Source organism: Mirounga leonina, unplaced genomic scaffold (genome assembly GCF_011800145.1).
Source record: "Mirounga leonina isolate KUSES-001 unplaced genomic scaffold, KU_Mleo_1.0 Mir_353, whole genome shotgun sequence".
NCBI classification, from domain to species: domain Eukaryota; kingdom Metazoa; phylum Chordata; class Mammalia; order Carnivora; family Phocidae; genus Mirounga; species Mirounga leonina.
This window is the reverse complement of record NW_023270699.1, coordinates 553,134-562,636: the sequence shown is the minus strand read 5'-3', so window position 1 is coordinate 562,636 and position 9,503 is coordinate 553,134. Positions and strand designations below refer to the sequence as shown.

At 52.4% G+C, this 9,503-nt stretch overlaps 1 protein-coding gene across 4 annotated transcripts in view; it reads right to left on the bottom strand.

Moving 5' to 3' along the window:
* LSS (lanosterol synthase) overlaps nucleotides 1-9,503 on the bottom strand; it is a 37,165-nt gene that overhangs the window by 9,978 nt on the left and 17,684 nt on the right. For 2 of the 4 annotated variants that reach the window (XM_035030010.1, XM_035030013.1), the window contains 5 exons: nucleotides 7,497-7,562; nucleotides 6,892-6,972; nucleotides 6,149-6,319; nucleotides 5,099-5,177; nucleotides 2,615-4,558 (listed from right to left, as the gene is read on the bottom strand). In XM_035030010.1, coding sequence (XP_034885901.1) covers nucleotides 4,427-4,558; nucleotides 5,099-5,177; nucleotides 6,149-6,319; nucleotides 6,892-6,972; nucleotides 7,497-7,562 — 529 coding nt within the window. In that variant the 3' untranslated portion in view covers nucleotides 2,615-4,426. Of the gene's footprint in view, nucleotides 1-2,614; nucleotides 4,559-5,098; nucleotides 5,178-6,148; nucleotides 6,320-6,891; nucleotides 6,973-7,496; nucleotides 7,563-9,503 lie in introns of those variants that run through there. The other 2 variants (XM_035030011.1, XM_035030012.1) reach the window with 2 other exon arrangements.

Below are 9,503 nucleotides of genomic sequence, written 5' to 3'. Positions count from 1 at the left end.
CTATCTGCAGAGCTGAGAAAAGAATGAAGCAAAAAGAGATAGCATTAATTTTTGAAATATTTTATTGCCTAAGTAAAACATAAATATATGTACCAATACTGATTCTGTCCAGTAAGGAAAAGGACTTTCTCAGAGATGAATTTTCACTGTGAATTAAGGATTTCTAGGTAGAGAATTCCTCAAAGGGAAGGTCTGAAATTTGCATCATGGTGAATACAGAAATCTTAATATGGCTCTAGCAAAAACTTCCCAGCGTAATACTCAAAATCTGCGCCCAATACCAAAAAGTAATTTGAATTCAGACGTCTTTAATGATTTGCCCAGGGAAGAACCTGATTTTGTTTGATCTGAAGTAAGCGGACACAAGGCGTACAGTACGGTGACTCGACAACTTGGTACGTTGCTTAGCGCTCCCCACGCAAAGCGCAGTAACCCCATCCCCACACAACAGGACTGCGGTATCACTGGCTATCCTCCCTACGCCATACTTCTCACCGCCGAATTACACATTTTATAACTGGAAGTTCGTACTCTTAAACCCCTTCATCTATTTCACTTGTCCCCCCACCCCTTCCCCTCTGGCATCCACCAGTTTGGTCTATATTTATGAGTCTGTTTCTGTTTTGTTGAGAACTTGATTTTTTTTTTTATGTGAGTCACCATACATCATTAGTTTTTGATGTGGTGATCCACGATTCATTGCGTAAAACACCCAGTGCTCCATGCAGAACGTGCCCTCTTTACTACCCATCACCAGGCTAACCCATCCCCCACCCCCCTCCCCTCCAGAACCCTCAGTTTGTTTCCTGAGATTAAGAGTCTCTCATGGTTTGTCTCCCTCTCTGGTTTCGTCTTGCTTCATTTTTTCCTCCCTTCCCCTATGATCCTCTGTCTTGTTCCATCCACGTCGTTGCAAATGGCAAGATTTCGGGTCTTTCTGATGGCGGCATAATATTCCATTGTGTGTGTGTGTATGTGTGTGTGTGTGTGTGTATATACACACACCACCTCTTCTTTATCCATTCATCTGTTGATGGACTTCTGGGCTCTTTCCATAGTTTGGCTATTGTGGACATTGCTGCTATAAACATCAGGGTGAACGCACCCCTTCGGATCCCTACATTTGTATCTTTGGGGTAAATACCCAGTAGTGCAATTGCTGGATCATATGGTAGCTCTATTTTCAACTTTTTGAGGAACCTCCATACTGTTTTCCAGAGTGGCTGCACCAGCTTGCATTCCCACCAACGGTGTAGGAGGGTTCCCCTTTCTCCGCATCCCCGCCAACATCTGTCGTTTCCTGACTTGTTAATTTTAGCCATTCTGACTGGTGTGAGGTGGTATCTCATTGAGGTTTTGATTTGGATTTCCCTGATGCCGAGCGATATTGAGCACTTTTTCATGTGTCTGTTGGCCATTTGGATGTCTTCCTTGGAAAAATGTCTGTTCATGTCTTCTGCCCATTTCTTGATTGGATTCTTTGTTCTTTGGGTGTTGAGTTTGATTAAGTTCTTTATAGATTTTGGATACTAGCCCTTTATCTGATATGTCATTTGCAAATATCTTCTCCCATTCTGTCGGTTGTCTTTTGGTTTTGTTGACTGTTTCCTTTGCTTTGCAAAAGCTTTTTATCTTGATGAAGTCCCAATAGTTCATTTTTGCCCTTGCTTCCCTTGCCTTTGGCGATGTTTCTAGGAAGAAGTTGCTGCAGCTGAGGTCGAAGAGGTTGCTGCCTGTGTTCTCTTCTAGGGTTTTGATGGATTCCTCTCACATTTAGGTCTTTCAACCATTTGGAGTCTATTTTTGTGTGTGGTATAAGAAAATGGTCCAGTTTCATTCTTCTGCTGTGACTGTCCAATTTTCCCAACACCATTTGTTGAAGAGACTGTCTTTGTTCCATTGGACATTCTTTCCTGCTTTGTCAAAGATGAGTTGACCATAGAGTTGAGAGTCCATTTCTGGGCTCTCTATTCTGTTCCATTGATCTATGTGTCTGTTTTTGTGACAGTACCATGCTGTCTTGATGATGACAGCTTTGTAATAGAGCTGGAAGTCCAGAATTGTGATGCCACTGGCTTTGCTTTTCTTTTTCAACATTCCTCTGCCTATGCGGGGTCTTTTCCGGTTCCATACAAATTTTAGGATTATTTGTTCCATTTCTTTGAAAAAAGTGGATGGTATTTTGATGGGGATTGCATTGAATGTGTAGATTGCTCTAGGTAGCATTGACATCTTCACAATATTTGTTCTTCCAATCCATGAGCATGGAACGTTTTTCCATCTCTTTGTGTCTTCCTCAATTTCTTTCATGAGTATTCTTTAATTTTCTGAGTATAGATTCTTTGCCTCTTTGGTATCTTATGGTTTTGGGTGCAATTGTAAATGGGATCGACTCCTTAATGAGAACTTGATTTTTAATCAGGCTGAGGCACATAATTTCCCCTCAAATAACTGGAGACACACCTGCTCATCTTGAAGCAGTTACTCTTATCCCCTGAACTGATGAGGTGGTGGCCCACTGTCCAACATGGTGCCCAAGTGACAGTCTCAGAAAACTCCAGATCTGTGACTATTCCCAACATGAGATCAAACACAAGTGTGACGTGCTTCAGCCTAAGGGAAACATGTCTGTTTATTAAGGTAGCTGGCCACAGAAGTGACAACATTTTCAGGAGAAAAGCAGATTTTCATTTCTTATGTTCTGTCTAGTGATCCGGCCATGGCTGGGAGTTTCCCAGGGGCAGTGGCCACTTCGAGGAGCAGACTGTGGTAAATCACCACCTGGGTTCCTGCTGCCCCAGTGAGTGGAAAACATGGGCCAAGAAAAGAAGTGCAAGAGCAAACCCAGTAGATTTCGAAGAGATCTGAACAGTTCCTTCAGCCAAAATAAACACTCACTTAAACTGTCTGGGAAGAAGTGCTGACACTCAACAGACGCCCACTGAATACCCACTACGTGCCACACGGCATGGCAGCCAGTGGTGCAGGCAGGCTGTCTGTGTGCACACACAGCCCAGGCCTGCAGGGCTCAGAGCAGAAGCACCACCTCGGGGCAAGAGGAGGTCAGTGGAGGAACGGCTAGACCAAGGCCCAAAGCAGGCGAGCCGCAGGCAGAGTCAGGGACAGCACTCAAGGCCACATGGTGCAGAGTCTCGGTGAGGGTCCTCCAGGGATCTGGGCAGAGAATGGCAGCAGCAGGGGGCACTCAGACATCTGGCTGTCTGACGGAGGATGGTCAGCCAAGGAAGCACAGCCAGGGGCTGCTGCCAGTCCAGGAGGTGGCACAGAGGAACAGCAGGTGGGCGGGGCACTGGGGTGGGCAAGCAGGCCAGGGCCTAGGGGCAACACCAGGCCTGGCTTTTATTCTCATCAAAGCTCCTGGTGACTTCTCACAGCCACACTCCTGGGGAAGCCCTGAGCATGTGAGCCACTTGTTCTCAAAGGTCAAAGGCAAATCCAGAACCCAGGTTTTTTCAGCCTGAGCCCCAAATCCATGCACATCAAACCAAACAGACTTAGAGCCAGAAGGGAATTCAGAAGTTTAGCACCGAAGAGGCATTGCCTTGGAAATCTGGCCCTCACTTGGGCTCAGAGCACATACCAGGACGTCAGGCCACCCGGCCAGCTGCACGGACTGCTTTGCTGCCCTCCCCACACGGCAGTGCCCCACAGTGCTAACCACCAGACCACTCGTGAGCCCTCGTCCCTCACCGTGCTTAGCCTCCCGCCTGCGCTCTGTCAGCACCAGACACTAGAGGCTATCAACTCAGGACAGAAGGACGCTGGCACCCACAACGGGCAGCACCGTGAGGCAGCATGGGTGGGCCTGAGGTGTAGGGCAGGGCTGGCGGCCACGTCTGGCTCCCCTTTGAGCAGGCACAGACACTTGGCAAGTCTGGTCCCCATTCCTTCCTGAGCCCTGGGTGCCTGGGTGGACAGGGAGGACCAGCCTCCCTCTGGGCTGTTCGGAAAAGCTGTCACATCCCTCAGCCCCACAGTCAGAAGACACAAGGACAAGCCCAGCCGAGCTGGCTCCTGGGAAGCACCTGGCAGGAGACAGACAAGGCACGGTCCCCCTCTCCCAAGAACTCAGGTACTGGTCAAGAAAGCGCCCGCAGCCCCACAACGAGGACGTGCACCATGCCCAGTATTGCAGAACATGCCACGCCTCCTCCAGGGTCACGGCTCAGCTTGTTCCTTTCCTCACCTGAGCGCCGCAAGCTCTTCCAAGAACTAAACCTATTCTGAAAATCAACTATCTAAAGCTACCAGCCCCAGCCCTGCCCCAGGCCTGGCCCCCGCCCTGCAGAAGTGGGTGGTGACGGGCACTGGGCCCCTGGGCAGGGCTCCTGCAGCTCACCCGAGCTGCTCCAACGGGAACTTGCCTGACACCTGCGCCCACCACCCACCCACCTGCCAGGCGGCCTCAAGGGTGGCCGGCGAGAGCACTCTCTGGGTACAGGCGGGAGAAGCGGCCAAGGGCCCAGATGGGGAAGACGTTCCTGTAGCTCGTATAGTTGATGGCACAAGACTTGTTGAAGACTCCAGCAATGTTTTCCTGAAAGAGCACAGGGAAATAAACACAACGCTCAAAGGCTCCACCATGGGGCTAAGGGGCTCCCTGAATGGAAACCCTGGCCAGACAGCTGGGCAGCTCCTGGACAGTCCTGCTGCCGCCACCCTAGCTCTGGACCCCTGCCCTGCAGCAAAGCCTCCAGCCTGAGTCACCAGCTCCTCCAAGGGAGGGGGTCAGCCTTATGTGACCCTGTGACCCCATGCCTGCAGGACAGGCCAGGGCCTAGGGGCAACACCAGGCCCTGGCCTGTCCCTCTGCTTCTGCACTCCCTGCTAAGGCAGAGCCATGAGGCCGAGCCTGAGGGTGCCCAGAACCCCCACCCCCACCCCCAGCACCAGCCCTGCCTCTGAGCCAGGGCTTCATCTGCAAATACAGACCTGCTTCCAACACACGCTCTCACTCTGGTGTTTATGAATCTCAAATCCCCAAAGCTCACCAGCATGCCACAGGTGTGTGAAAACGATCATGCAAATCGAGGTCAGTGTTGGCTGGAGCCTTGCTCCTCAGACCTCCTTGGCATACCTGGGGCCAGTCGCCATTGGGGAGCTGTTTCCGAAGCAGACACCTGACTCCTCTCTCCAGGGCCTCTACGCAGGGATGCCTGGGGAAAGAGGAGGCACTGAACACGTCTGCCGCCACCCTCTGGAGGAGAGCGCCTCTGGGCAAGCCCAAGCTGCATCCTCACCCTCACGCAGCCAGGCGTGCACAGATGTGAAATCCGGGGTGATGACCGGACCTGCCCCGCCTGACACGCCCGCTAGGAGAGCTGGCACGACAGGCCACTGCTGCACATTTTCTACCCCAAATCCCAGACACCCAGATTCCCGAGAAACGCAGAACACAGCATGTGGGGAGGTGAGCAGGCCGGGTGGGCAGCCCCCCAAACATGGCTGGGTGAGGGCTCTGCCTGCTCCAGACCTGCCCCAGTGGCCCCAGCCACCAGTCGCTGCTCTTCTGCTCACGCCAGGACAGGAGGAGGGGAATCCTTGTGCCCACCACCCAGGCCCACTGGCCTTCAGGATCCTCTAAGGGCCACAGAAGTCACGTGTGCTAATCCTCACTCATCGTGCCAAGGGCTGACACACCACAAGGACTGTGGGGTCAGGAGCGGTGGGAGGCACACTGCCCTAGGGGTCCCCCACACACTCGGCTACTCCTGTTCACACTGATGTAGCCTAACTTTGGGGGATTTTAGGAAGATTCCCCAAACAACCCCGAAGCCAACAGGGCAGCACAGACCGGGATACCGTGCGCGTCTGCGTGTGCCCGTATACACGTGTGGAGGCAGGAGGGCCCAGAGAGAGCGGCTGCAGGGACCTGCCTCACCGCACCCTGTGGATACGGGCCCCCTCTCTCCCTTGCTGACACTTCGGGTGGTCTTCTTCTCAAAGGCGAGCCTCTGTGCAGGAAGCCCGCGTTTGGAAAGACCTATGCCCTTGCCCTGCACACTTCACCTCCTCCATCCCTGCTCAGAGCTCAGCTGCCCACACCCCACCCGAACTGCCTGCTTGAGGCTCAGTGTCCTTCCTCTCCTCAACCCCAGTACCCGGGGATGGGTCCCACAGCCCCCACCTGACAGCCATCAGCCCCATCAGGGCCCAGCACGTGTTGTGGATCTGGGACGTGGCACTCTGCACATAACGCCGCTGCTCACAGGACTCGAACTCCTCCCCCCAGCCTCCATCCACCATCTGCCTGGAGAGCAGGAAGTCGCAGGCCTGGGAGACCGCCGCACACACAGCCCTGCAGAGACCAGTAAGATGGGAGAACTACCACTCCAAGGAGGCCCCAGGACAGATCACCCACTGGCCAGGCCTCCCTGGGGGTATGGGGAGGAGTACAGTGCACTCCAGGCCCACCCACCATGTGATGTGAAGCGCACAGGGACACCTTCCTCCCAGATACAGCGAAAAGCTCTGTGGCTGCAGATACTGCGCTGGCGTGACCACCCCCCACCCGAAACTCCCAGCGCAAAGCAGAGCTGGGTGAGGTGGCTGGGGACAGCTCAGACCTGAGGCCACCTCCCTTCTCTCAACCCAGCCCAGAGGGGGTCCCACTGGGGGTGGTGGCCAGGTAAGCCCAGAGGGTTCCTCCACATACAAGCTACTAGCCGGAAGCTTCCCAGAGCAGTGAGGCAAGGTCTCAGCTCAGTGTCTTTACTAGGCCACTGTCGGCTCATGAGCCAGGAATCTCATTGATTAGAAAAACACAAAATACGCCCCAAATCCAACATCAAAGGAAAAGACATCCCACCCCCAGCAGAGCGTCCTGCTGAGAAGAGCCCCACCCCACCAGGGGCAGGTGCCCTCACTCACCCACTGTGGTAAGTCTGCCCCATGCAGGCGAAAGCTTCTAGCCCAAACCAGGTGCCGTAGGTGAAGCAAACCCCCCAGGAGCTGGAGGAAGACAAAGGAGAGCCTCAGCCTTTCAGTCTCTTCAGAAGGGTGTCGAAAACAACAGGAATTCTGCCAGACTTGTGAGAACTGGTTCCATCGTGGGGTCGGGGAAGCTGACGTTATTTTCAAGAAAACCATCCACGTGGCCTTCGGCAAGCCACCAACTTGTGCCTCAAGCTTTAAGGCTAAGCAAAACAGACCTGCCCGGCCTGGCCCTCACAGGATGTAAGCCCTGATCCACACCCAGAGGAGGGAGTAATCACAGACACGGACCAGGCCCCAGGCCACGGAGCCCTTCCCACCCACACACTCGGCCAAACTGCTTCAGCAACAACTGAGCAAGCACCACCGGGATGAGGCCAGGCGCTCAGACCCGAACAAGGTCCACCAGAACTCTGTTGCTGGCAGCCTCACTCCCAGAGACTCCTGGTGTAGCACAAGGACATAAGTGAGCATCCCAGGAGCACACTGAGAGCAGAGCCCTCCCAACCCCAGGCACGTCCGCACACCAGGAGCTCACTTACCCTTCCCAGGAGCCATCAGCCCGCTGCTTCTGCCGACAGAACTCCAGGCCCTGCTTGAGTGTTTCCCTGGAACACAGGAGGATGCTAACAAACTCTGCGGGGAAACGGCAATCCACCTACCCCGATTCCTCCCATCCTACCGCCTCAGACGAACGAGCATGGTTTCCCATAAAAACAGGTAAAAAGCCAACAGTCGAGAGAAGAAACACAAAGGTCAGAGAGAAAGGGATGAGAGGACACGGGAGGGAGAAGCAAAGTCGTGGTGAGAAGAAAGCAGTGCAGGAGGAAAGTGGAAGTCAGCGACATGCCCACAATAGAAGCAGCTACAGACAGAATCTGTTTCACCACAATCACGTCAGCGACACAAGCTTGAGGAAATACACAAAAAGAAATTTTAAAAATTTTAAAAAGAAATAAAAAATCAGACAGAAGACGAGAGATCCACCCTAAGTCTAACTGGTTCTCTGAAAAGGCTGGAGTGAAGGTACAAAGGCAGCCTCCGAGGTGATCCCCAAGAGCCTCACCTGCAGATACCCGCCCCCATGACAGCCGCCCCCTTGGGACTTGTTTCCAAACAACAGACTGCAGCCAAGTTGACAGGACATCAAGTTTTATTTACTCATTTGAGAGCGAGAGAGAGAGCGCACCAGCAGAGGGCAGAGGGAGAGGGAGAAGCAGGCTCCCCACTGAGCAGGAAGCCCGATGCGGGGCTAGATCCCAGGACCCCGAGATCGTGACCTGAGCCGAAGGGAGACGCTTGACCATCTGAGCCCCCCAGGCGCCCCGAGGAATGCTTTTTACTATTTATAGTATTTTTAGAGCTTTCCTGTAAGTTTGAAATGAAGAAGAATTTCAAGTCAAGCAGAGTACCTAGCTACCTTAAACTTTATCTCTAAAATTCCCAGATAAATTTAACAATTTAGTATCACAAATTAATACATCTATTTAAAGATTAAACGCTTCTGTTCAAACTGTCCAGAGCTTTCCATGGTACTAACACTCACCCTGTGCTTCCCACGCTGTTGCCCCCCACCTTGGGCAGGGCGGCCCGGGCCAATGGGTGACATGACTGGGACCAGGACCACACCACCTGGAAAGGGCAAGGGCAGTGGGTCTCCCCACACAGGCTGTCCCCAAAATCACTGTGGCTCCAGGGAAAAATAATGGTCCCAGATAAAGATCTAATAAAACAACACTCATTAAGGTTAAAATAGGGAAAAGCTGGAAATGAAAATTTAGAAATAACCAAGAGGCCACTAAAACAACAAAACACCTGCAACCACTGTGACTCCTGCAGGAGAATGCGACCTGACAGGGGACAGCGTCCCCTGCCCTCAGACACCTCAGCAGCACAGACTGAGCCAGCTCCATAGGACCCACGGCAATGTGGGATCAAGCAGTCCTAACAGGTTCCTCCCTGCGGACAAGAGCGACTTGCTTCCGCATTCTCCAAGTCTCCTCCAAGAAGCACTTCCTAAAATGGTAATCTATTAGGGGAAAAGGTCAACTGCATGACAGTCACCGCGGACAAGCTGTGCCCAGAGGAAGGGACCACGGCTTATGCTGCGGCTCAGCACAGGGCACACGGACCCCCCGGCCCTCGTGAGCGAAGCGCGACAAAACACAGTGCCCCCAAGTGGCTGCACCGCCTGCCCGAACAGAAGGAAACGAGCAAAACACAACCAGAAAACCCTCCGATTGTTTGGAAGTAAAGCCACATACTCCCTAAGTAACTCTGGCCAGAGAAGAACTCACAACAGAAACAAAGTAATTTTAACTGAATGATACACCGAGACTTAACATAGACGTAAGCTAAGCACATTTAAAAAGAAAGCCTGAAAATCATTTAAGTGTCTAATTAGAAAAATAAATAAAGTCGAGATAATAGAGCAAAAATTAATAAAACCAAAAACAAACACATCAAAAAAATAAACAAACGTATACCATGATAGACTCAAAGACTGAAGATGGTTTCTTTGAAAAGCCTGGTAAGACCAACAAGCTCCT